The 27713-nt window shown below is 40.5% G+C and overlaps 1 protein-coding gene across 1 annotated transcript in view; it reads right to left on the bottom strand.

Moving 5' to 3' along the window:
- TMEM163 (transmembrane protein 163) overlaps nt 1-27713 on the bottom strand; it is an 87958-nt gene that overhangs the window by 8130 nt on the left and 52115 nt on the right. The window contains exons 3-5 of the mRNA XM_031056848.1: nt 27178-27221; nt 26005-26096; nt 12371-12467 (exon numbers count right to left, since the gene is read on the bottom strand). Coding sequence (XP_030912708.1) covers nt 12371-12467; nt 26005-26096; nt 27178-27210 — 222 coding nt within the window. The 5' untranslated portion in view covers nt 27211-27221. The remainder of the gene's footprint in view (nt 1-12370; nt 12468-26004; nt 26097-27177; nt 27222-27713) is intronic.

Genomic DNA, 27713 nt, shown 5'->3' with positions numbered 1-27713 from the left:
AAATAGAAGAAATGAAAACACAGAACACAAGTGCTGGGTAAAGGAAGGATAAGAAGCATTCATAAAGTCATTTTAACAGAACAACTGAAAAATATCCAGGCAATTTCCGAGTTCTAGGGAAGGACTAAGGAAATAGTGGCAATATTTGGTTGCTGTCAATCTAACAAGGAAAACTGGGAGCTCTCAGAAGGTCTGAAATGACAACAAAGCTTCAAAAGTCTGGACAAGCTTTGCAAAAAACCCTCAAAGTTTGAGATCCTTGTCAAAACTATGCCTCTAATTTTTACATATCTTTCTCAAAAATGTGTATTTTAAGTGCCCAAAGACTTCATTTGGATAGCCTAACAAGTTTTGATTGGCTAATCTAATCTTTTACCTGATATTTAATATACAGCATAAGGCTTCAGAATAATCTGAAGCAGAAAGCTGTGTTCCACCAACACTCCTCTCATGTCCCACTTGGCACAAGGACAACATGAGATCCCTTGTTTCCCCATCACCCCACAGACCCTCCAAAGAGCCTCTGATTCCTCCCAGACATCCCTACCTCCTATCTGTGCCTTCCCCCTGTGTGAGACACAGGCTTTGTCCCCAGCACAGAGCTGGACACTGCAGGCCCAGCAGAGGTGACAGAAGAAATCACTTTGCTATGGACAGAGTGTCACTGCCAGCCTTGGGATGACAAAATGCACTTTTCCTACACCTGTGAAATCCTTGGGAATGCACTGAAAAGCATTACAAATTTTCACTGTTTGGAAAATATCTACGGATCACAATACAAGATATTTTGAAAATTGTTCCAGAGATGTTCGAAATTCCAGTTATTGATTCAGAATCCTGAAAATGCAATGCCTTATTCCCTGTGCTATCATATCATGTTTCATCCTCTTCATGGCACTTTATTCAGAGCTTTTTCTTGGTTTTTTTCTTGTCATGGCATGCCACAAATTTTTGGGGTGAATTCAGTGTTTTTCCTGCACATGTCAAGAAAACCACAGTATGCAGAAATGCATCTTGCTATTTGTTCTATTTGTTCTGCTATACAGTAATGATCAAAATGAGTCTAGCTACTCTTCTGGAATCTAAGAATGATCTAAATGTAACAAAGATTTCTGAATGGAGTCATGAATTACTGAACAGGCTTTTTTATAGAGGATACATATTCAGGATTTAGATATTGTTTCTAAGTTTGACTTTTTTTCTCCCCCACTGAATCACACAAGCTCATTTTGTTGCCAATACTAACCACTAACTACTAATCACCAACACTAACCCCTGATAAAAGAAAAGACCAAACAAATCAAAGCTGCTTTGTTATCACTGTGGATGCAAGAGAGGGAAGAAATTAAAAACCTTGCTCTGCATGCAGATGCTTTTGGCTGTGCCAGACAGCTTTTTAGAAGGCAGTATTCCTGGGTTTAACTCTAAACAATTCCCAAAATCCCTAAACAACACCAAAATCTCTAAAAAACACCCAAAATCTCTAAACAACACCCCAAAATCTCTAAAAATTACCCAAAATATCTAAACAGCACCCAAAACCTCCAAATAACACCCAAAAATCTCTAAACAACACCCAAAAATCTCTAAACACTACCCAAAATCTCTAAACAGCTCCCAAAACCTCCAAATAACACCCAAAAATCTCTAAACACTGCCCAAAAGCTCTAAACAGCATTCCAAATCTCTAAACAACACCCCAAATTCTCTAAACACTACCCAAAATCTCTAAACAACACCCAAAATCTCTAAACAACACCCAAAATCTCTAAAAAACACCCGAAATTTCCAAACACTCCCGGACCCCGCAGCTCCCCGCAGGAGCCAGCAGGAGGCGGCAGATCCCGCACGAACCGAGCGCGGCTGCGAGCACCAAACCAAGAGGAAAAACCCTGTCAAACTCTCTTTTTTGAGTACTTCTCTGCTCTTTCTGGAGCCCCGGAGCTGGAATAAGGACAGTGAGGCCGTTTGCTGCTCCAAGGAGGTTTTGGGGGTGTAACAGAGCGGCCCAAAGTGGTGATACCAGCAGCCGGGCTGCTCCCTGGGCAGGTGAGGGTGGAAGAGAAGAAAAACACCTCAGGGCATTGCCCGGGCACTGTTCTGGTGCCAAGCAGCTGGATCTGCTTCAGGACAGCAGGATTCGGTGAATCAGCCGAGGGAAGGGTAATTCATCGAATCCTGGGCTCAGCAGAGGTGAGGGACACGCGAGTGACAAACGCGCTGGGCTGCGGGCTCCAGAGGGTTAAACACGGCTGTGAAATGATTCCCATGGAACGAACTCACCCTTCGGAGAGATGGAGGCAAGAAAAGCCCTAATGGAGATGTAAATTAATAAAATCAGCCGGGCCATCTGGCACCACGTCCCTGCGGATCCTGCCCTGTCGGCAGCCCCTGCCTCCCCATCTGACGGGCACTGGGGGCACGCAGCACACCCAGCCAGCCTCACCCCACGTGTGCTCCGTGGTATTTTAATTAAAGCAGCAGCAAATTGTGACAGATGAGAAAAATTTAAATTCTGATCATTTCCATCCCATAAAGGTTCCCAGTGTGGTAAATAAAGCGCCTTCCTTTTGCATTTCTTTTCATCATATTCCCGCACTGCTACTACACTGTACATGAGCCCTTAATTAAAGGACATCTATATCTGATTAGCTGGCTTCAGGTACAGACCAGCACTGCACATAAAGCAAGGTGCCCATCCTGGGCTGCCTTCTCATTACACAGCATTTTAATAGCTACAATGTCCCTACTTAATATTTATTTTATGCTAGGTTTTATCCTGTGGTTTTATGCTTTCTTTCCTAGGAATAAAATCTTTTCCTCTTTTACCTAAGAGAGGAATAATAGAAGCCAGCAGGCAGCTTTCCTCACTTTGTTCAAATGCACTGTCCCCAGCTGTGCAGCTGAGAAGGGGGGGTTGCAAAATTGTCACAACAGTTCTGCCCCTGCTTTCAAGGATTTCACCAAAAGCAGCAGTAATCTTACAGCTTCAGAAAAAGTTTGTTGTTTTTTATGTTGCAACTTTGATCTCTTCCTGAATCTACTGTAGAAAACTAAAAAAATTTAAAAACCTCACAATAGATTCTTCAGTGCTTGGCTTATTAGGTAGAAAAATTTTAACTCAATTCCCAGCCTAGTAACTAAGTTGCAGATGATTTGTGTTCCTAAACTTTCCCTAGAATGCATATTGCTAATTCTGACCCTAAAACGTTGCTCTGATTTCATGTATTGTTTTCTACCAGCTCCTCTCTGCCCACTCTCCTTTAGTTACAGCCCTTCCACTTCTGAGATGTAAAAATGTTCTCATTTCACCTGCACTGTACAGTGTGGAGTCAAAAGGAATGGGAGGGAGGAAGGTCTGTCCTTCCTTGGTCACTCATCCCACTGCAATCCCAGAACAAGCTGCTTCTCCCCCCCCAACAGCTGCAGCTCCCTTCCACTCCTCTGCCCAACTCCTCACTCCTGCAGGAGCTGGGAATCACTGGTGCTGCCCTTTTCCTGCCATTTTTTTCCCTTTCCAGAGAAGCTGGTGTCTCACAGTGTTTTGCCTCTGCTCTGCTGAGCCTGGCTCCTCTTGGCTGAGGAGGTAGGGATGTGTTTCTGGAATGCTACAGATGGTGTTGGCAGGAGCAAAGTCATGGCTGGCCCAAACTGAGCTGAGTTTGTGTTGTTAAATATTAATTTTGCCCATCTCTGCAACTCACCATCTGTCTCCTGGAACCCAGCAATGACCCTTCTTCAGTCCAGGTGCTTGGTGGCCATCCTCCCCAGCGCCTGCCAGGCTCTGCTCCCCATCCCTACCTTCACACACTTCCCACAGCCCCCTGCTCCTCCAGCTCCCCCAGCAGCTGCCAAGTCATCTGGGCACACTGGGATCACTAAAAGCCCCTCTGCAGAGCATGCTACTCATTCTAAAATGACTCCTCTTCTTCCCCTGAAGGATTATGTTACTATATAGAGAGCAACAGAGATGTTTCTAATACAAACACTTTAAAAAAGAAAAAAATTCCAAATCTCTCTCACACTTTCTCCCAAGTAATAAATAGTTTATGTAATCAGTCTGAAGGGAGCCCCTGGGAAGCCAGAGGGTCTCTCTCACTAGCAAGCTTCAAAAGGGATGAGTTCTAATTGCACTTTACTGTCAGAAAACAAACCAACAGCCCAGTCTCTGACTCAAGCAGGAGACAGTCTCTTCACATGGAGATACAAAGAACTATTATTAGTACCAAAAAAAAAAATCTTATGAATGTTTAAACTTGTCTTTGGTGTGACAAAGCAATCCCACAGCACAGAATGCTTTTTCAAGAAGCAGATGACAAAGTCAGGGTGTGCTGGATGCCATGGCAAGGCATGGGGCCTGGGAGCTCAGGGAGCAGAGAACTCTCTTAGGTGACCTTAGGGCTCCTGCAAAGTGTCTGCTCAACTATTAGATCAGTCATGCTTCCCATTCTCCCAGAATTCATCCACATTGCTTTAACACCAAAGTTATGAAACACAAATTAAAATTGTGTTTGTCGGCCCTCAGAAGAGTGAGACTGGTTTTTCCTATGAGCAGGGAGCTGAGACCAGCAATGCATTCCACATCACGCACCAAGTGGGGAGCAGCCACCAGCTTTTCTTTCCTATAAAATCTGGAAAATCTCTTTATGATAAAATCTGGAAAATCTGCTTATCACCTAAGCAAAGAATGATGTGTAGCTGTTCATTTGCCCTAACCCTGGTTTTACTCTTCAGTTCAAGTATCCACAACATTCTCAACAACCTGCAAGGAGCACATGTATTTTAGGCCAAACTCCAAGCCATACATAGAAATAACAATTATGAAGCAGGATTCTCATGTATAATTAATGTGTATGATACTTTGATTTGAAATGGCAAGCAATAAATTATATATGAGGTTTATAAATGTATAGGGAAACGTGTATAAGGACATATGTGTATATAATCATAAGTGTTATTTGCTATGTTGCTACTGGCCTAAAATTCAACTGTTGACATTGTTGAATATATATTTTTGATGTATTTATTTTCAACTATTAAACCAATGAATCAATTAGAACTCACAAAGCTACACTGTGCCACTCCTACCTTCCTCTTCCAGCTGGAATCAATAACATACAATAGAATAACATATGCCCTAATTTTTCAAGAGATTTCATTTATGACAGCATTGGAGGCACCACATGAGATGGGCTGCACGTCCTTCATACACAAACTGATTACATCTTGCCTTTGTCCTGCAGGAAATGTCACAAATATTGCATGATGCTTGCTTACTCTTGCAAAAAAGTGTCCTTTGCCATACTAATGAGGACAAATGCCAAACTGCATTGACATTACATGTGTTATACTATTACCCAGGGAAATGCAAGCAGTAACTGAATAGTAAATGGATATTGATTTACAACCCCAGGTGAAATTAAAACAGCCTTTCTCAGTGTGGTTGGGTTGGGCTTTTTGAACCTTCTTCAAGAAACAAGAAAAAGTCTGCAAATTCTTAGTGGCAATGGTCAAAATAAAGCACATCATTCACATCTAAATTATGTTTGTACTACCCAAGAATATCTAGTAGTTGACATGATGAAGGTAAAGGGGCAAATGATGAAGGGTTTTTTATCACAGAATTGGCAAGCAGCAAATGCAAACACAAAGCAATTCTCAAAACCTACCCTCAAGGATTTTTAGATTCCTTTCTCAATATATTGAAAATAAAATGTCAAAAATCACTAAAATCTGCACAAAAATCCAAGCATGTCATCAACAGTATGCAAAATCACTATTGCTTCTTATTTGTAGTGAAATGTGTGTGTATCAAATCCTCAGGGACATCATTGGCTGTGGATATTGCTCTCTGAAACATCAATAAAGGAATGGTAATTCCTTCCCCTATTGGGAATTATCTTATTATGGCTAACACAGGTTGGAGAACAAATGCTGAAAGTAACAATAAGGGAAATATTCTGAATCTCATAGCTAGGGGAAAAGGAGCCTCGGTAAATTATTTCTGAGCCAACAAGAAATGATTCTATTTTAGGTTCAATATTCATCATTGTAGGAAAAAAAAAAAAACATTTTAAATTACATGATCTGAGAAATATTCATTTAAAATTAACCTGAAGGGTAAACAAAAATGAAGACTTTCTCTTCCAAATGTCAATTACTGATTAGCTTTTTAATTCAGGTGTATTGAACAAGAGCTAAAATTATCAGAAATTTTAATTCCAAACACTCCAGAAAGAAGAGCAGCTGGCCTACTTCATCTAACCCTTTCAGCAAGTGCTGGAACAAAGGAAAAAAAGAAAAAAAGGGAGAGGGAAAAAAGTCAAAGATCTGGCTGGTGAAAAATATTTCCTTGGGGATCAATGATATGAAACTGAAATAATAACTGCAGCATGTCATGTTGAAGCAGGCCCATACAGAATAAATATTCCCAGCTAAATAAAAAATTCCCAGCCACATAAAAAATAGGACAAGAACACAGAAAAAACTGGAATTTGCGGCTGTAATGTTCCCACACATCAATGGCACATCTCTCTCTCCTGTATAAAATTTGGTCTCTTTGGGTTTTGCAATATTACCGTTTTTTGGGGGGTTGATAGTGGCACTGAAAGATCCTGGGAAGGGCTGGGGGCAGGGTGTGGACAGGAATCTTACCCAGAAACTGAAGCATTCTACAGATACAAGAGTAGGAGAGAAACAGCAAGATTTCCTTCCAAACGTGCTCCAAGGCAAGTGGAAAATGCCATCACATCTCTAAATTCTCCAAATGAGGAAGCTTGAATTAAAAATATTTCCAGGCAAGTGAGAATGGAGGTCACAGCTGGGCAAAGCAACTGGCACGCACGTGCTGAGAGAAATTGTCTCCATGCCCACACCCAAATTTGCCTCCAAAGGAAAATGAGGCATCTCTACAAATCCAAGGTGAGGTTACACGGCAGACAAATCTCCTCTGGAAGTGATAGGAAAACTCAATTCTCCTCATTACTCCTCTCTCCAAGAATCAGAAACCCATCATATGTTTTTTAATGTTCACAAAGGGTAATGTAAAAATCTTCAAAAAAGTGGGAGAAAAAAGATCCATTCCACTTCTCACTGCACATATTCAACACTGGCACTTTCCAGCCCTCTTGGACAAACAGATCCCTTCAGTTGCAATATTTCTCCTATACCCACCTTATCATCAACCCTGAAATTCATGACTTCAGTAAATAATTCATTTCAAGACATACACCATTCCATGGATCATTGCTGAAGAACACTGCTCTACATCACAAATACCAAAAAACATTGGCACAAGGGATGGTGTTTTGAACACTGAGGATTATTATTATTATTATATCTCAGTTGCCCAAAAATGAACTTTTCCACACAATTAAGAGATGTATAATTAATAAAAATACAGAATTATATGGTAAGCATATAATTAATTGTCTGGCCAACTCTCCTGACACAGAATATAATTTTTCAAGGCAGGCTTCTTTTTAATTATAATATAAATACAAAGTCCTGTGCAAAGGGAAAACCTTAAGTTTACCTAATAATGACAATTTCTGGGCTTGCTGCTAACTGCAGGAAATGAAATCTACAGTTAGAGTTCTCTAAAAATATCAATTCAGTGCTAAACAGTAATTTGCAAAAGTGAACATATTGCATAAATCCCTGGTGACCCTTGTCCTTTGGATTCCGTGGGCTCTCCAGGCTTTCTCATCTAAAGATGGAGATAAAATTAAAAAGAAAAGCATGAAGAAAGTCACTCAAAACCAAATTTGGGGCTTTTGGGCCAGTAGGGTCATGGTTGCTGTTGCATGTGGGAAACACACACACTACCAAAACCAAAATTCCAGACAAACACTTCTCATTAAACTCATCCAGATTATTTTAAACTAATTAATCTACCTGGTCATTAATATCCTGCCTCACAGGCTATGCCAAAGTTAACTACAGTCCTCAGCATATCCAGCTAGGGAACCAAAAGGAGAAATCCACTATTTCAGTGTTTCCCAAGGTTTTGAGGCATTCGAAAGAATTAAAAAATCACTGCCTGTGCTGAAAGCCTGTGTTGTGACATAACACTACCTACTGGTTATTTTACTTGAGACACAGCAAGGGGTAACACAAACAAGAAGCAGAAAAGGAAGGCAGGGGCAATATTAAGAAATACAGAAATTCAGGAGCTCTAGTTGTCCTCCCTCCTGTGCCAGTGCAGATCAGGAGTCCTGTCATTCACAGGGTTTCAACAAAATCACATCCAGCATGGAAGAAAAAAGAATTCAAATGGGTGACTGGAAAATGCCTGGCTGAGCTAACCATGAACTCCTGCCCTGTAAACTGAGCAGCACCTCTCTGCAGCCTAACAGGAGCCTGGGGGCATTTAAGCCCCTTACACAATGGGGAAGTCAAGGTGGAAATGCCATTAATGGGCAGTAAAGCTGTCATTCTCTTCCTGGTCCTCTGAATCCTTCTGAGGGTAGCCAGACCTGCACCTGAAATCACCATGTGAAATGGCAACAATACAGGAGACTCCTGTTTCTAAGTGTCGACATAAGTAACAGAATATCTGCTCAAAACATTTGGAAAACACTTCAAATTATTTCTTAATCACATTATTTTTATATTTTCTCTTATTGCTGGTATTTTCATTAAAGCAATTCTTTCAAGATTCACTTTAAGAACAACAAAATCTCTACATTAAATAATTCCCAAAATATTTCCAATACTTTTTTGCCATGTGCATATTAAGAACTCACAGATACATAACGAGTGTATCTCATAAGGAACAAGAAATACAATGAACTTCCTATAATTGATCCAGAATTATTCAAAAGTTACTGACTCTGCTTTTAGGATTTTAGTCATAGTTCTTTACCATTAGCAAGCAGATACTTAAATACCCAGTCTATTTAATTTCTAAAATTAAACTTGTCCATATCATATTATTTTCTCCAAAACTTCTGCAATTTGAAATGAACTCAGAGAAATTATTCCAAAGTTCCTGAACTTTACCAGAAATAAAGACATAAAAAGAGACTTTATAGCTCTGACAATAATGCAGTCATTCATGTTGCTTTGCATATTATTATCATTAGGTAAATCTTGAATCCCCCATGTAGAGCAGTGCATTCCCAACCATCTCCATCTTCAGGGCTGACAGTACCAACTTTGTGTTCAGCATCTGAACACCGAGGGCAACATTTTCCAGTTGGGCTTTTTGCCACATTATCTCCCTTAAGATTGAAGTCACACAGCTAAAATTTCACAAGATTCTTTAAAAATTACCCACATCTTCAGTGACCTTTGCTGCAATAAAGGGCAACAAGGATGTAAACTGTACTAAAAAATCATGGGACTCTGACACACATGTGAAACTTCTGTTGAGGCACAGATCCTCTTAATTTAGTGCTGAGCTCTTCACCCCAGTTTTATACCAGTTTGGGACACTGGTGGAGTTACACTATCTTTCCTTGGTCTTCATGTTCTGCTCTTGCTCACACCACAAGGATAATTCCCTGGTCTCAGAATAGCAAGTTAACATCAAACCCCAGTAACACAGATAGCACCAGCAGAAAATATTTCAGGTCATTATTTTGATGTAGAACTGGTTACTTCACTGCCATGCAAAAAAATATTAATAGAAAACATTGCTCCTGTTATATTTATGATATATAGTCACACATTAAAACCAAATTACATGGTAAGATACTACAGAAATTAGTATCATTAGCAATTAGTTCATCAGTGGCCCAACAGGTAGAAGACAGCAGCCTGGATAAAGGAGCAGAGGCAGAAACTTCTGCCTCCTACTGATGACATTTGAGCAGATTTCCCCTCTGCTCAGATGCTGATGGCATGGCCTGGGCAGGTGCAGCTTTGCTGGGAGCACAATCAACCAACAAAGACCCAAAGAACTGAGAAGAACAACAGTTTCTGCTTAGAGCAGCTAAGGGAGCAACAAGCAACCTGAAAATCTGCATCACAGTCAGGCACAGCTATGGAAGCTGGAAAGGGTTCTATTCAACACCATCCTCTTCCCCAGTTATTTTTAATGTTGGCAACCCCTAGACATTACACCTCACTGGTCATGACTCGCAGCAGTGGTGCTGTCCCCTGAGCCTTCCATTTTTCACTGTTACTCTGAGTTTGCACAGAGATAGTTCACCTGTCACACAACCCTTGCTGAATCAGTTTCCCACAGGGGGATGTACTGAAAGGCTCTGTAATTAAAATCCTTGCCATGTCGTTTAAGAGACATTGAACAAAAGCACCATCTTTTTTCATCCCAATCTACATTCCAGGCAGAATTGCCAGGTATGAAAATCCTTCAGGGGTGTGTGTATGTGACTTTTACCCTGCCACCAGCCATCCACAGCCCATGCCCTGCCAGATACATCCTTCAAACTGTTGGTAGTTCTTGCGTGCCTAGATGAGTGAGAACAGTCACAGCAGGACGATTATCCATCCATATTTACAGGACTGATTCCATATATTTTCCTACTGTAACTGCATTTAAAAGCATTAAAAATGAGGAAGTACAATATCATAAAAATCATAACATGCAAATCATAAAAAATGTTCACAATCCAAATATGAGACATTTCTCCCCACGTCAGAAATAGAGCCCTCTCTTGTAGATTGAACTTGTAATGATGAAAGAGTTAGATATAGATGAAACAACTTTTAAATTTCTGTTCCTACTGATAGAATCATTAGAGCATTTTCTCACAATGAATTAGACTGAGACATCTAAGTTAACCTGATATACACTACCAAAAATTCACCAAAATGAGTGTTTTAATTATGGTTGTAACCTCCCTTTTCCCTTCTCCTTCACTGAGTCAGGACTATATATTTCATTTTCTCACTAAACAAGAGTCAAGCTGTAGCCAGTTTGCACTGTTTGGCTTCAGACAAGTTAAGCAGCTGTCCCTTAGCTGACCATCACAGCAGGGTCTCCCCTCACCCTCACCTGCCTCCTCTTCAGCCTCACTGGCACATGCCCCATGCTCACCCCCCCAACCCAGTTCTGTCAAAATGTTTTGGTTGGGTTTAAGGACTGACTCCTGAAAGTGTTTGAGCTAACCCAGATCATTTTGACAGAACCAGGCTGGTGAACTCCATGTGCTGCAATGCTGGCAAAGCTGAGGAGGCAGTAAATTATGAAGACTGGAAAAGAGGGCAAGCAAAATGCAAAGAGAACATGAATCACCTGCAGTCAAACAATGCACCTGGCTGCAATTCAGTAACCTGCCCACTCATGGGCTGTGCTACTCAGCTTCACCCAGATTCCCAGAAACTACTGAACAAGCTTCTGGAATTGCCCAGCTCCTTGCAAGTTTCCATGAGAACACAAGACCCAGCAGGTCATCTGCCCTGCTAACAGTGGGCAACAGATGGAATCCCATTTTGGCTTTCTGATTTTCCAGCTCTGCCTCCATCTCCTGGTTGAAAGGAAGGAGTTTTGGTTTCTGTGTGGTGCTGTGTGGAGAATGGCACCTGGCAGGGTGAATCCTCAAGGTGAAAGGCTGAGCACACAACCTGACCAAACTTCACAAAGCTCTGAGTCAGGTTGTGCACACAACAACTGAACTGACAAACTCATTTTATTTGAGCACATTAGGAAGAGTCTTGTGGGAGTGGAACCACTGCCAAATGGTTTTCCCAGCGAGCAGCTTGTTAAGATGAGTAGGAGTTAATAGCCAGTACTGAAAGGAAGCAAGCAGGACAGGCCAGAGCAGAGCTGAGAGAAAGGCCACTGAGGAGAGCTGCTCCACAGGCCAGGTAGGGGCTGCTTTCACAGCCAAAAGAAAGCAGAGAGCAGGAGAAAAGCCCTTTGTGATGCTCCATGAGCCAGTCTAAAACCCAGCTCTTTCACCCAGCACGCTCCCCTCACCTGTTTCATCCCTGCTACACTTACATGGCTCTGGAGTTGGAGGCAAGAGCTGGAAGACATTAAAATATAATCCAAAAACATATTTTTCCACACTGAAAATAAAATACTGAAGCCATTGGAGAAGTAAACTGTGGAAACATTCTTCTCATAAAATTCTAGTACATTCATTAAGCCCAGAGAGGCCTCCTCTCTGTAAGTGAACCCCCACAGTCCTGTGTAGAAGCTTTAAGTGGTTATGCTGAGAGAGATTTGGGGTCAAATCTATACAAACCCCATAATTAAACTCCAGAAGTAGACTAGACCCCATCACATAAATAAAAAATACTGCTGGAAGAGCAGGGCCAATATGAGCCAGGCAGGAAAGGCACCTGCTAGAGCTCCACAGAGTTCAGTGGGGCTGTTGAAAGGAGACTTGGCAATTCTCAGTCCCACTGGCAGGGCGGGGAATAAAGAGAACATTTAAAAGAACAGGAATCACCTTACCACTTCTGGAAGCACCCTCTTTGCAAGATCATGGATGGCTTTGATCACAATACATATTGATGACAGCAGGAATATGACACCCAAGATAACACAAACCCTGAGGGGAAAAAATAGAGAAAAATACAAAGAAATGTTAAGAACATATTTGAAGTTGCCGACTCTTCCAGGGTAACAGAGGGCGACAGAATATTAATAATAAAAAAAATGTCTTAAGGAGCTAAAGATAGAGGCTTAAATTAAAGAACAGAATGAAACATCCAGTTCTTCTCCCATTCTTAAAACCTGGATTATGTATGAGAAGACAGGGCACAGCAGATGATGTTCCATTCTCTGATGTTTCAGAGAAAAGGACCTGCCACTTCTGCTCCTGATGATTTATCACAGAGCCCTCTAGAGAAGGACTGCTTCTCTGTGTTTGTTTGTTTTGCTAGGATCTCCCATTAGAAATAATGAAGGGAACTTCATTCTCTTTACCAAGCCAGCAGAGATATTTGGTAAATGTGGTCAGTAGCACAATAGAACCTGGAACAGCTGTTTCCTGCCCTTTCCTCCCCAGTCAGGTGTGACATGACTCAGGAACTGGCCCACAAAATCTGGCTGACTTGCCTAAGGCCACTTGCTGAGCCAGTAACTGCTCGACATAAGAGACATGAACTTCCTGCAAGGATATTCTGACATTTCATCTGACAACCATTCTGAAAGACAAGCTTTTCTATCCCCCACAACAGGCTTAAACCAACACAGCCCCAAATCTGTGCGTAGCTGGAAACCATGGATCACACTTCCTAGAAGCAATACCTAGAATTGGATGCCCACTGAATGCATCTTCCCTTTCCCTCAGCACATCTTTTATTCCCTGCACACTTCTGGGCAAGACAGGCAAACATTCCCTGGGGAATGCCCTGACCACTGGCTGGATTTTGTTCCCACAGAAATCAGAGAGTTTGGGGTTATCTCTGTGGACTTGCCAAACACCCAAATATTTTGCAAATTTGCCAGCAGATACACAACGGCTTCAGCAATCTTGATCTGTTCCTCTTATTCTCCAGCTCAGTTTTACTGTGGCAAAAGAATTCCCATCCACCTACTTACCCAGAAATAGCTGAAGTAGATAGAAGGAAAGAAAGATGATAACAACAGTGACAAGGGTATTAATAGCAGACAGAAATGCAGACTGAGGTTTGAATAAGCATTCAGTGGTCGTATTTAGCAAGCCTAGCTTCTCCTTTATATGCTGGCTTTTGGAATCCACAGCCATGCAAAATTCATGAGTATAGTACTTCAAGCAAAAAAATACATGGTTTTGCCTTCTTGAGTGTATTGATTTATCTGCAAAACCACTAAGACACAACACTGCACTGTGTCTTCTTTTAATCTCATCTGCTAGAAAGAAATAATTTCTAATTAGCCTGCAAATCATGCAAAATTCAACTACAAATGTAAAAAATAACAAACCTCCTAAAATTAATCTGAGAAACTGTAGTACATAATAAACAAGTTGCAATTGGTTATTGTAAGCATGGTCTACTTTCACTGTACTAGACCACAAAAATGTTAATACAAGCCAGCTCACTTCCATCTGCTAACAATCACTGGTGTGTAACTACAGAGTGTTTCCAACTGCACATGAAGGGTGTTAGTGCCAAGGTACTTGGTAAATGCAATTTCATTAATAACATTCAATTACATTAGGTGAGCAAACTGCCATTTCTAAACAGGTTTAAATCGACTGAGAAATGCCCATAAAAACTAGTGAAAGAGTAGGATGCAGAAGTGAGGGTGGACTGATAACACAGAGAAGAATTTAAAGACAGCCCAGATAGCTTTGTCCTAACCCTTGACTCACATCTCCAGCACCTATTGAGGATCATGTCCTTATTTTACAGCCATTTCTACCCAAGTTAGTGTCAGAGGTTACCACTGAACCCACTAAATAGCTTTAACTGATCTGTAAAGCAAAAGAATTGATGCTACAGGTTTGACAGGCAACAGAAAAGCTCTAATGAAGAAAGCATGAATCCGGAATCTCCTCTAGTCCCATGTAATATATTGCTTCTAAAAAGAAGGAGGAAGAGATAAAATTTAGTCAAAACATTTTAAAACATAGTGTAAAAGCTTTATTTGGTTTTCAGAAACAATAATCTTTCTGGAATCTTTCAGAATGCAGCGTAGTTTGAAGAATAGAAAACTAATTCACAAAGGACAAGGTGAGGGCATCTCTCTGATATTCAGGCAGCAATCAACTTTTAACTCAACTACAGCTCCAGCTTTCAAAGTTGTGGTTTTTTCTTAAAGCAATGGCATTTGGAATGCAAGAGTAATGAAAACTACAAGAGAATTAAATATTACAGATTTAACAGTGAAACCACCAAGCCTTCTTTGGTTTGCTGTAGGTGTTGGTAGCTGATCATGATCTGCCCAAGACTTCTTGATGTGTTTTTGAGGCATTATTTGTATGTGAAAATCCAGAAGACAATATGAAGTGTAATTCATTGTATTAGAAATTGCCTCATCATTTCAGCATTATTTTGTCACATATGAAACACTCTGTTAGATTGGTTGTACTGCAGCCTCAAGCATTGAGAGTGAAATAATTTAGACTCTCAAAACCACCAAAGACTTTACACAGGTTTGGAGATTATGTCCCTGCTAGATCATTTCTACTGGAATTCAGACACCTGTATAAATCTTAAAAACAAAAGATTGATTCTGACAATTGAATCTTGACAATTTTCAAAAGACATTTTCTTGAAAGCACTATTACAACCCACATACAACCCATTTATATTTATACAGCCCTATAAATACCCATTTTGTACTACAGCAGCCCTGGATATTTCACACCCATCAGAAGCAGATCAGTGTAACTGCATTACAGCACACACAGCTGCCACCTCACCTCTTCCATCACATATTCCCTGTGTGCAGCTCTAATAGACACAATTCCTCATTTTGATGACAAATTTTCACAACTCATAAGAAAACCAGAAAAGGAAATCAATCACTGTAAGCAACTGATATTCTTTTCCTTAATCAAATTTTGTTGCTTTGCATAAGTCAATGGCTTTTAAGCAGGTAGCTATGAAAAGTACTGAGATTCAGGGGCTTCCATCTCCACAAACTCAATTCTCAAGCTGCTATTAGTAAGTTAGCACTTTTTCCCCTCATCTCACGATAAAATTAATTTCCTAAGGAGAGTAACTCCAGTGATCCAATTCATTTGCATTCAGCAGATGCAGCAGAACAGCCTCCTAATTTGTGGATTTAGCCTTTATTCTTTCTCAAACTTTGCAATTCTTTGTTATAATTCCCTACAGATAGTGATAAGACTAAAATTCTGTAATGTTGCCAACACAGAATTAGAGATTAATCTCACTCAGATTTCTATGGTAATTAACCTTCAACATAATGAAGCAATTTTACCTTTAGCATGGCTTTGCCACACTAAACATGAGTTGACCCCTTTCAGATAAAGAGGCTGCTCCTCCAGGTGAGCAGCAGTCAGATTGATGTAAGACTGCAGGTTTAGATTCTCAGCTACTTGTTCGGTAACATTTTATAAGAAATAAATCAATAATAGCAATGAAATTACAAATATATGCTGAGTAACGAGCTCTGCTATAAACTACCTCAAAAGTGATCAGGGAAAAGCTACACAAGGGTGACTGGAAATGGAGTTTTTCTCGTATCAACTGACTGCTATGAAACAGCCAAGGCAAAAATTTCCTCTTTTTAATTATCATCCCATTCTCTTTCTGGCAAATCTTTACAGCAGCACTGTACCAATCAGGGTTTGCAATGAAGCCCTTGGTAATTCCTCCTCTCAAGTCAGCAAAGGTGGGACAACAGAATTAAGGAGTCAGAAAAAATTAGTGATGCATATGAACGAAATCTGCAAAAATGCGTCAACTTTCTCCTAGCAACTCACAGAGAGTTGTTTTGGGGCAGTAGGGAGGTAAAAGGCTCTCATGCACTTGATGGTTTGTCTGTTACAGCCTGGAAACTTTTTCACCACCACACTTCCAGTTCATTAAACTAATGCCTGAAACATGACGACACGACGTGGAATAAAACAAGTTTGTCAGGAGCAGTCTAATTACTTCCCAAGTTTGTTCTATTCTCCCACCTGTTTCATTCATTGCAGTATCCCAGATTAGCTGACCTGTTTTGATTATATGGGTTATTTTGTGGGAGGCTTGGGGCTATTTATTACTTTAACCAAAGCAAAGAGCCTCACAGAACAACAGAAGAGTCTGGGATGGAAGAAACCTCCAAATGTCACCTGGTCCAACCTTTCACAGCACCTGGATGAGATTCTCAGCACCCTGTCCAACTGCATCTTGGAAACTTCCCACAATGAGGGCTCTGCCACATCCCTGGGGAGGTTGTTCCAGTGATTGATTGCTCTGACTGTAAAAGTTTCCTTTCTGGTATCAAGATTGCTTGCCTTAGTCACAGAAAACATTTTGATCATTTTAGCTGAGCTACAGGGGTAAACATGACAAAAAGAACTGGAAAAAAAAATTCAATGTACAAAGCACTAGGATTTATATTCATATTCTTGAGATAGGAACTCTATTCTCACATTTGCAAAGCTGCCATCTAAACAAGCTTCTGTTCTTTATCCAATTCTCTGGCAGCCACAATGCTGTAAATAAAAAAACAATACTTCTAATTTCTATGTGTATTCTGGTACTCTGCAAGAACTGGTTTACTCTATTTTAATTCTGCATTTCCTTGATTGTTAAGAATCTTACCATGTTGTATTTTCCTGAGAGAAATGAGATTTCCACCATGGATTAATAGTGGAACAGTTTCTCAGAGAGGCTGTGGAGCCTCCATCCTTGGAAGTTTTGGAGAGCTGACTGGATGAAGTTTTGAGTGCCTTATTCTGATCTCACAGCTCCCCCTGCTCTGAGCAAGAGCTTGTGCCAGAGACCTCCTGAGGCCCTTCCAACCTGCAGTATCCTGTGAACCCATTAATTTTTAGCCACAAAATCTTTAACCCTGCAGGCTCTGTCAAGATCTTTCAGTACTAATGACTCCTAATAGCCCACAGAAAAGGAAATGTTAAAATCTCTGCAGGCTGTTTTCACCACCGAAGTGGTGAAAAATATTACTCTGCAAGAAACTGTAACTTCACATTAAAATGAGCTGCAGGCCAATAAGAGAAATATGAGCTCTAAGCCCAGGAGTAATGTGAGCTTCTTCAGCAAAGCTGAGAAAATCAGTTTTATGATGGCTACAGAATTTAATCTCTGAGTAAACCCACCAATAAAACCTCTAGAGTTTAAGGAAGAAAAAAATTATAAAATTAATTATTCTAATAAAAACTGTAAAAGTGCTAAATCCTGTTTCCCTATGATTAGAAGGGATTTTAGTATTAGTGGCTGACAGAGTGAATATCATGCAGGGAATCATTCAGGGGAAGTCACATGGTGTAACACAGAAGGCAATTGTCCAGGAGGTTTTTGCTGTCAGAAGTTAGGAAAATATTTTTGAGCATGAAGTATTCATTCACTTTCCAATTCTGTACCTACACTTTTTTCTCAATTGTCTTCCATGTCTAACCACATGAGAGGAATCCTTTACTATCTCTTTGCCTTGCTGGTACTCTTGTTTTCATTCTTCCTTCCCAAAACCAAACACAAATTACATTCTGTGACTGCTCCTTCATTAATAACTTGGAACTTGCAACAACCTGCCCCACATTTCTTCTGGAGGAGAGGCTGTCAGCCTGTTTAACACTGGAACTATGGCAGCTCTCACAGCCTACTTAACACAGACAAGTGTAAAATGCCAGTTACAGCCAGCCCAGGAATCCTCAAGGGCAGTCAAAACTGAATGTTGGAATCTAAAGGATAAGGATTTGGAGGAAAAGGTTCAAATTTGGTCACCAAAAAATGATTTTCTGGTGGCAAATCAGCGGGATCTGCTTGATGGAGATGATGAGAAGCAGGGTAGGGAAAATCTGCTGTCACACAAGTGAGGAATAGGAGGGATTGAGCAAGGGCCACTCCTGCCATGGAAAAAGGGTGTGAAAAGAAGCAGAGGGGTGCCCCAAGCTGCTGAGCTGGGGGTGTCTGCCAGCAGCACCCCAGCTCACAGCCCAGGCACAGCAGGGGCAGGTGAGAGCAGCAGCTCTATTCTGGGGACTGCAGCTCTGTGGCAGCACGGGCCTGTCCTGTGCACAGCACACTGTGCCACAGCTCTGCTGCTCTTTCCTTTAAATAGAGAAATCCAAATTACAGTGCAGCTGTTCACTAACACTTGCTGCTGTTCTGTAACGTGGCAGTCACATTTTTCATGAGGGTGACATCCAGAACTCCGACAACTGTAACATCTGCCTCTTAAACTCATTAAAGGACTTTTTCTAAAAAGAACCAGCCACTGTGACATATTATGGTAATACATAGGCAAAAGATGCAATATCAGCCTCAGTCTTGAGAGTCCTGTCATGCTCTACTGCTAATCTAAAGCTTCCTTGTGTCCAATTAGGCAGTTATATTAGCTGCTGGTGTAGCTTCTCTGTTATCAGGTGTAGCTCCTGAAGAGGTTTTGGACACCAAACTGTACAGAATCACAGCTGTTCAGGATATTTACACCTGCCTGGTGCTCAGTGAGAAGGGAATGGAGTCAATTTAAGATACTCTTTAAAAGGAATGAAGTGGGCTTGCTGTTCATCACACATGTTCCATAATCCACCCCCAACTGCCAGGATCCAGATCAGCATCATTACAGCTACTCTGCTTTTCTCACCATAAAAAAACATAAGCCCAAACTAGATTACACAATAAAGAGAATACAAGTAATAGTCCAAATGACCGCTGAAAATCAATTTTTCAATTACTGTGTTAGAAAAGTGTGCTGTGATACCACATGGTCTGACTTCTTATAAGACACTGAGGAGAAATGCTGTTTATGGCTGAGACTCAGATCAGCTCTGCTAGGGAACCATTTCATGCTGAAAGTGTTACAGGCCTGCTAAAACTTTTATTATCCCTTAGGATTTCAACCAGTTGCTGCAGAACAGAGCATTTACACACTTTAACATCATGCAGCTGAACTGGGGCAACATTTCCATAAATAATTTGATACTCCAGGTATGGAATATCTACCAGAAAAAGCTAACAGACATTTCTACAACTGGGGGGAGTTCAAAAACTCTCATGAATTGTTTTCTAGCTCCTAGGTCTGCACAGACTCTGCAGCTGCACTTGGAGTACACCTGCCTTACAACCACACTCCTGGCTCCAGCACTGCTCCTCCCTTGCAGCAGATGATCAGACACTCTGACATTCCCCTGAACCTGGAAATTAAACCCTTTTGAGAACTTCCATAATATTCATTTCTATGGTGATCATCAAATTCCAGCACAGGAAACATCATACCCCTGATTGTATATACATGGGCCTATGTGTAAATACTAGGCAAAACACACAAATCCTGCTTAATCAACCACCAGTCAAGTAAAAGGAAATGCTTTCATAGGTTTTGGATCTAGCTCCAGTAAAATCATTGCCAAGTCTACAGATGCCACAGTTTTTGAAACAGATTTTAGAATATATAAATATATACATTTTCTATTTCAAATTTAATATAACTTGTATGTGCCATGATTTTTTTGGGTGTGTTTGCACAAGGCATAAATGCATTTCTGTCTGGGTAAGAGCAAAGTTTGTGATTGATTTACTTTTGTCTGAATATGGGATAATGAATTTATGGAGAAATTATGATGTTTATTAAATCAGCCATATGAAGCCCCTCTTGCATCGAGCATGTACCTGGATGTAGAATTTTGGCCATATATTTCAGAAGAAAGAATGATTTAGAAATTTTCAGTGTGGTTAAGAGGAAACCATACTTCTCCTCCTATTAAACAGATATCCAAGCACAGGTGAACACTCCCTTTGAAAACTCTTTATTTTGAGCCTCATTCTGTGGGAGAGACATGAAAATGTGGTGTGAGGCCAAACCCCTGGGAGCTGAGAACCACACATGAGCTGCAGAGGTGGCTTCTGAGCTGTTTGCTGGTTGCAGCTCCATGCATTTGACATTTTTCCAGATCACTTAGGTATTCCATTCACTCATCACAAAAGAGCTTTGCCTCCAGCCACAGAGGTTTGCCCTGAACTGTGGGTAGGTGTGGATTTTGCCATCTGTGCTTCGAGTCTCTTTCGTGTGCATGGTATAGATAAAATTATCCACAGTTTTTTCAATGTGACTGATATGTTGGGTCTGAACCCAGAGGATTATTTTCATTCAACACTACCTAAATAGACAGTGCTCATTTAGCTGGGTTAACCAGTACAGCAGAGCCAACCCTCACATGAAAATTTAAATACAATAGAAATACTGAAAGTTTGGGTGGCTTTATTTAATTCTGTGAACCAAAAGAGAATATGCCCTGGAACCATCTAGATCAATATGCTTTCTTTTAGAATCAGAGGAAGAGAGAAGAGCCAGACCCAAATTTGCAGTATGACACTCGTAAAAGGTGGCTTCTAATTCTTTCAAGCTTTGAGTGCAAAAGTAGGATACATCATAATCCCCATATTCCCATACTCCCATATGCCTAATTGTAATGCACATATATTCAGTATAATTTCTGCAAGACTCCCCACGACCAGATACCAGGGTAAATATTCCCAAGTGGTGTCATCTGAACATGAGCAAGAGAGAAAAAAGGGTTACAATTACTTTGGAAGGAGAGGCTCTCTCTCTCTTAGAGTCTCATCACATTTTCTCATGTGATTTCTCACATAATTTCTGATGAGGAGCAATCAAATATCTTTCTTAGAGACTGCTTTGAGCTGAAGCTAAATAAGAAATTCTTGGATTAAGCTCTTATAGTTGTGTTCTGAATGTCAAAACAGGTGAGAACACCAGTTCTCCCTCCCCATAGTTTAGGAATCCATTAAGAAGCAAATCCTCAGAGCAGGCATTCTTCAGGGGGCAAATGGGCTCAACATCCTGAAGGTACCAAATCCACAGCCACAGCTGAGGTGTGGAGATGGAAGTGAAGTTATAGGCACATAGCAAAGCATTTAGGTAATGTCTAATTGCAAAATGACTCGTCTCTTCTGGCAAAAAGCTTTCTCAGAAGCAGGTGGAGGTATGACAGATATCTGCACCCATGTCTACCACACTGTAGATTTTAATTCCTGTAATTTTAGTATTACTGCTCATGTTTCAGACAACAGCTCCACCAAAAGAAAAAAAAAGAAAGGACATATCTGCATTCATTATGTATTATGTCATGGCAACATAGACCACCACAAGTGTGTTTAAAATGATTAGTCCACAATATAATTTAATTTTCTTATTAGGTAATTAAGGAATGCATAGCCAGAGTCTGAAATACATAATCAAAGAACCCAAGCAAACAAACAAACAAAACCACAACACCAACACAGTGAAAGAAATGTAAGAAATATGTGTTTTCTGCTCTTGCCATAATCCAGAATGTTCATTATGAGTCAGGATTCCTATTTACTCTGGCACTGGGTTAAGAAAGATGTTGACAGACTGGTTCCTGGGAAACACAGAATTTAACTTGATACCATCAACAAAATAATATATAGCAAACACCAGCTGCAACTGTCAAGAATCACTGTTTTAAATATGCTGTACAGAGTTGGGTTTTCCGATAAAAAGCCCAGTAGCCAAAAATCCTAGAATGAATCCCACAGGCATAGGCAGATACTGGGTCCTGCACTGCATTGTACAGAAAAGCAAGATCTTTCAACCAACTGTACTGAAAGAGCTCTGGTTTTTAAAGATTTCCCACAAGGCTGTATACATGTAGTTTGTTATTCTCTTTTTCCAATCCTTCCTTTTTTTGGTGGTATTTCTCACTTTCTCCTCAGACACAGTTCCTGCACTCCAGACAAGCCCTGCATTCCTGAATTTAACAGAAGCTAAAAGCTGCCCCTGGCTGTATAGCCAGTCAGTAGTTCAACATCTCATGAGATATTTTTCCAGTCTTCCATTAAGAAATTTCTTCTACAGCTATTTACTGAGTTTATTTAAGCACGTGGAAAACCACTCTTGCCAAACCAGCATCAATAAAGTTCTTCTTCAACAGATTTGTATTTGCTTCAGCAAACCAAGAAGCTACCAGGTTGCTAAGGGTTTACTAAAGGGCAGAATATTCAAGGCATTTGTAAACTGGTTATGGAGACCAGCCAGGTGGACCGCTGACATTTCTTTGCGCATCTTAAATGCCTCAATCAATTTCAGTTGTAAATTTTCATCTTTAGTGGAGATTTCAAATTATTTCTCCAGTTATTTCAGCACTTTTTCCTTTCTTTAATTCCTCGATCATTGCTTTTTGATGACTTGTTCAGCACCTTTACATTTCCTGCACGTTAATTTACAACCTAGCAGATCACACTGAGCAGATCAAGTACTCATGAACTATGCATGTGCTCTGACTCTCTTTCCAGATATCTGTAGTCCTTCCCAACTCCTGCATTGCCTCAAGACCTACAATTCTTTCAAGGGATCTTCTAAAAAACATCAAATATTCATCCCACTCCCACATACTCTTTCATTAATGAGCCAGCTAGGCAGAGTCAAGCAGTGTCTCAGTCTTGCAGTGGTTTAATTTCTGATCTTGGTGAATGTTTTAGCCTTGGCTTTTATTTCATGTGGGCACCAATGACACATCCAGGAGCAGTCTGAGCAGCAGCAGGAAGGGTGACAGAGCTCTAGAAGAGGCAGTAAAGGACTCTGGAGCAAAAGGAGTTTTCTCATCAATGTTCCCACTGAAAGCAGAGATTTGAGATGGCTGAATCTGGAGAATCAACAAATGGTTCCAGGGCTGGTGCCACTGCCAGGGGTTCAGCCTCTTCTGAGCTGTGTGTGGTGGCTGACACCCCAGAGGGAAGGGATGAACCAAAGGGATGAACTCTGAAAAAGATCCTTCTCATCTCACCCCAGAAAACAAGAGAAATCAAATGATCTAATAAAAATGAAACACATTAAGCAGAGTTAAGCTCAGCAGGACACATTTGCATGATGGTTTCAGCACTCCAGTTGCCCTGAAGTCAAATGGAAATGCATTGGTTCCTCTGAGCAGAACTTGGCACAGCAAGCACTCCTGTACCCTTGGGAGTGCCAGCCCATCAATGCTGCAGCTCCAACTGCCATATGGCTACAGCTTAGGCAAGACTACGCATTTCTTTCACATCTTAGCATTTCATTCCCAGTATTTAATTCACAGCACATCATGAGTCAGGCTGTATTCTCTGTGCCTTCTCCTGGGGGTGTGTTTTTCAGTCTATCTTTATGTTCCCTCTCAATGACGTCCAGGAGCTGGGGCTGACTCTAACGCTGCCTTCCCATGAGAGGCTTTACACTGATTTTAAGAGATTTTGGATCAATCTCTTGATGTCAGGTTTATGAAAGAGGAGGTTTTATAAATTTGCAAAACACAATTAATTGGCAATTCCACTTGGCTTTTGCCAGGGAGATAAGGGTTTTTTCAGATCTGTTAGGATACACAGACAAGTGAAATATTTAAATCAATAAGAGAGACCTATAAATAAAGAACTAAACTGAAGCTACTCTGGCACCTTATTCTGGTAAACAGACCCCTGCACTGAGGCAGAGTATGGCCAAGCACACAAAAACAGGAATAACACACAGCACAACCTAAGCACCAACACAAATTTGCACCACACCACATTTGTCCAGGAGTCTGAGGGAGGAGACCCACAGAAAACAGGGATAGTGACAGACCAGGTGAAGTTAGAGGCACATATGATGCAAAGATTGATTATTCATAAGCTGAGCAAGCAGCCAGCAGGCATCATTGCAACATTCTCCCAGTGTCAAGGAGGAAAAATAATTATGCGCAGTGTTTCAAGCTAGAGATTGATTAAACGCAACAGGAAATTAGAAATTTGGCTCCCTCAAAAATCTGACATAGTAAGAGTTGCAGCACAACCATCTCACCATCTCTTTGCTGTCAGTACTGTGGTGGAAACACAGCTCTGGAAACAGGGATAGCCAGGCTGATATCCAGATTCATATTCCCAGCACAGGGGAACATTCTTTCACTTGATACTGAACTCATAATGAAACCCTAACTGTCTTCAACTAATGGGCATGGCAAGTAATTCACTGGCTTAATTCAGCCTTATTAAAGCAGAGGGATTATATGAAAGCAAATTAAAAATGAGCATAAAAAACCATAAATGAGGAAAATATGTTTACTAGTTTGCCTGTTCACTTTACTGGCTTACCCCCAGGGATATGTTGAGTCTTCTTTTGTATATTGTATTCTTTTAAATACTTTACAAGGTTCACTTGAAAAAGCCCAACAGAAGATTTCAAAAATATGTTAATTGAATGTTGACAGGAATCACTGTGGACACCCACAAAAGCAAGATGCTAAGAAAATGTCTGTTAAAATCTCCAAATCTGTGCAGGAAGACTAATTTTAATCACATTTTTCTGAATTTATTTTTATGAATCAATGCCACATCAGTCTTTTATGGCCTTTTATTCCAAACTGTTCTGTATGGAGCCCTGCCAGAAAGGAACTCACAGCCCTGGCAAGCTGTTGCATGAGCCTGAGTTAAGGCATGTAAAAATACTGCTTACTTTTTCTCAGTTTTTAGAAAAAGATTGTGAAGATGTGATTGAGAACCTCCAGTCTGGCTTTTTGTTGTTGTGTTTCTGTGTGTTGTTTTTTTTTTTATCCTACCAGTTATGCAATGTTTAGTTTCATCAAGCAGCCCCTCATTAAAGGGACATAATTTGAGGTGTTTCAGCCCAGAACCTACCTTATTCCCCTTTATTGTAAAATTGCAGTCCATTCCAGGGGACAGTTGAACTATTTTCCAGCCAGATGGGATGCTGCCAGAAATGGCAGTACAGAGAAAAACCAAAAACAGGCAAATGTACTGCAATTCTCCACCTAGATGCCCAAAATTCAAGTAGGAATTTTAATTTTTTTTTATGCACTAGTTGGAAAAATTATCGATTCAATCTCCACCTGATCCTCTCAGGTATCATATGAATCACCCATAGAAATGCTGCACAATAATGCAGAACACAATTCCCACTGTGATCAATACTGGACTGCATATATAAACACTTTTTTTCCCCCATAGGATACATACATCAAACATTTAATATAGAAAAAATTTGCTTGCAAAGCAAGCATAAAGAAGGCATGCATCACTGCTATACTCTTACTTTTAAAAAAATTAAGTGATTTATATTCAAACTTCTTGAGAGAAGTACAAATATAATATAAGCATCAATTTCAAAAACCATACTCTAGTAAGAATAATTCAGTAAGATGCGAAACGAAAGATTCACAAGTCTACTACAGATTGCAAATAAAGTTCACTCGATACAGGTGCTGCAAGGGAAAACAAATTGCAAAGGCGTCATCATTGCTATGCTGGCTAAAAAGAAACTGAAAATCCCAACCACAGGGAGGTTTGCCTAAGGAGGGGCTGCGTGTTTGGGAGCGAGCAGCGAGCTGGCAGAAGGAAAGAATACTTGCTGACAGGACAAAATGTTTTGGTCAAAGCTCTGGAATGTGTAGCCTCCCAGCCTGACACCAGAAGCTCTGCAGGCCCCTGGCAGAGGCAGAAGGAGTGAAGCTTACTCACATGTACTCCCTGTGTGCCGAGTGCACCGCGGCCGCGTTGCTGTAGCGCCACAAAACTATCGCTGATGACAAAACGTCCAGGGTGGCATCAAACTGCAAAAGAGACAGAGTCAATTGTCCTGTGGGCCATTCAATGTGCCCTGCACTAAGAGCAAAGCATTTACCATCCTGCTGCACAGGCACAAAGCAGCTTCAAATAAATCACTTTAATGAAAGCACAATTTACATTTATTGAATTGATGTTCACGTTTTCGCCATGTATTATTGCACAGGGATACACCTCAGAGCTCAGAAAGTCAATCAATGGATTTTAAAAAATTGAATTTTTAATCTATCACCTGTGAAGAAGTTAAGAAAGAAACCAAACATCATAGTCTGCCACTGTAGCACTCCAAGTTAAAATACTAATACGATCCTAATGCAAGGACTGTAAAGAAATAAGTGTAGAAAAATGCCTGCAGTCACTAATTCCCTGCAAGGGCTTTTGTTTGCAACCAAGAAAAAATTAACTTTTTCTCCAAAATCCCACCCAGATTTCACCCTATATTAATTTATTATTCTGTATCAACAGCAAAATTCATGTTCCAAATTAATGCAGATGTGGTGTCAGGAACACTGAAAACCAGGCTTGTCCCACTGTAAGAACTTTCACTCCCATGTCAAACTTCCAACAGAGTCAATCCGACCTTCAGAATTGAAAGCTAAAGATAAATTATTTGATATGAGTCATTGCTTGTCATTAGGAATTTTCTGCTCTGCCACGAATCTGGAAAGTCATGGCAAGGACTGGAGAGGAAAGCTGACATCCCAAAGTCAAGAGCAGTCTTACCCTCAGCTTCAATGGGAACAGCTCAGAAGGGAAATTCAGAATTTGGTTCAAGTTCAACAACTTGATTTTTAGTTGAGAGATTTTGTATAAGAAAACCGTATCTGTTGGATAACATCTATCAACAATAAGGTATAAGCATGGGGTTTACTCCAGGATGGGACTTAATGGGCAGAAACTGAAAAAGTATAATTAGAATATCTTTGCCTCATCTTTCCTAATCCATTATTGACTTAGTACACCTTTCCATGAACTTACCATAAGAAAAAATGCAGTATTTCATGTTCAGAAAAGGCCCTTGGAAAAGAAAAAAAGAGTAGATAATATTTCAATTGTATCTCTACTTACAGCAAATCCAAAGGATGATGCACTGTATCTCATTACGGAGACAGCTGAAGGAAAGAAAATATTATTAAAAATCACTTCAAACTTTCTTTGCTTTTTTTTTTCTTTTTCAGTTGTTCAAGAGCTACAAAACCAGTTTTAACACATGGATTTACTTTCACCCAGTTCCCACTAGAACAACCTGACCCAACACTTAAAAAATGTCTACAAAAAGACCTTGTGCCACAGGAAATGGTCAGAACACTGAAGAGATTTCTTCTAAAACTTTAATGGGGGAGATTGAGCAGCATTCAAGCCTGCTCATGAAACAAGCTGTGGTTTAGATTTGAACAAAAATACTTTGAAACCACAATATCAAACTATCAGAAAACTTAACACATCTCAAAGTGCTCCTTGCTCCAGCCAGGACTTTCAGGCCACCTGGACTGAATGACAGAAAACCTCACAGGCCCATTGAGACTTCTTGAGTGCCATTTTTTGGCAACAAGCCCAAGGGTAACTCACACAGCCCCAAGAAATGCTGCAGACCCCATCATTTC

The sequence above is a fragment of the Geospiza fortis genome, unplaced genomic scaffold, assembly GCF_000277835.1.
Source record: "Geospiza fortis unplaced genomic scaffold, GeoFor_1.0 scaffold112, whole genome shotgun sequence".
Lineage (NCBI taxonomy): Eukaryota > Metazoa > Chordata > Aves > Passeriformes > Thraupidae > Geospiza > Geospiza fortis.
This window is presented reverse-complemented; position numbering and strand designations above follow the sequence as displayed.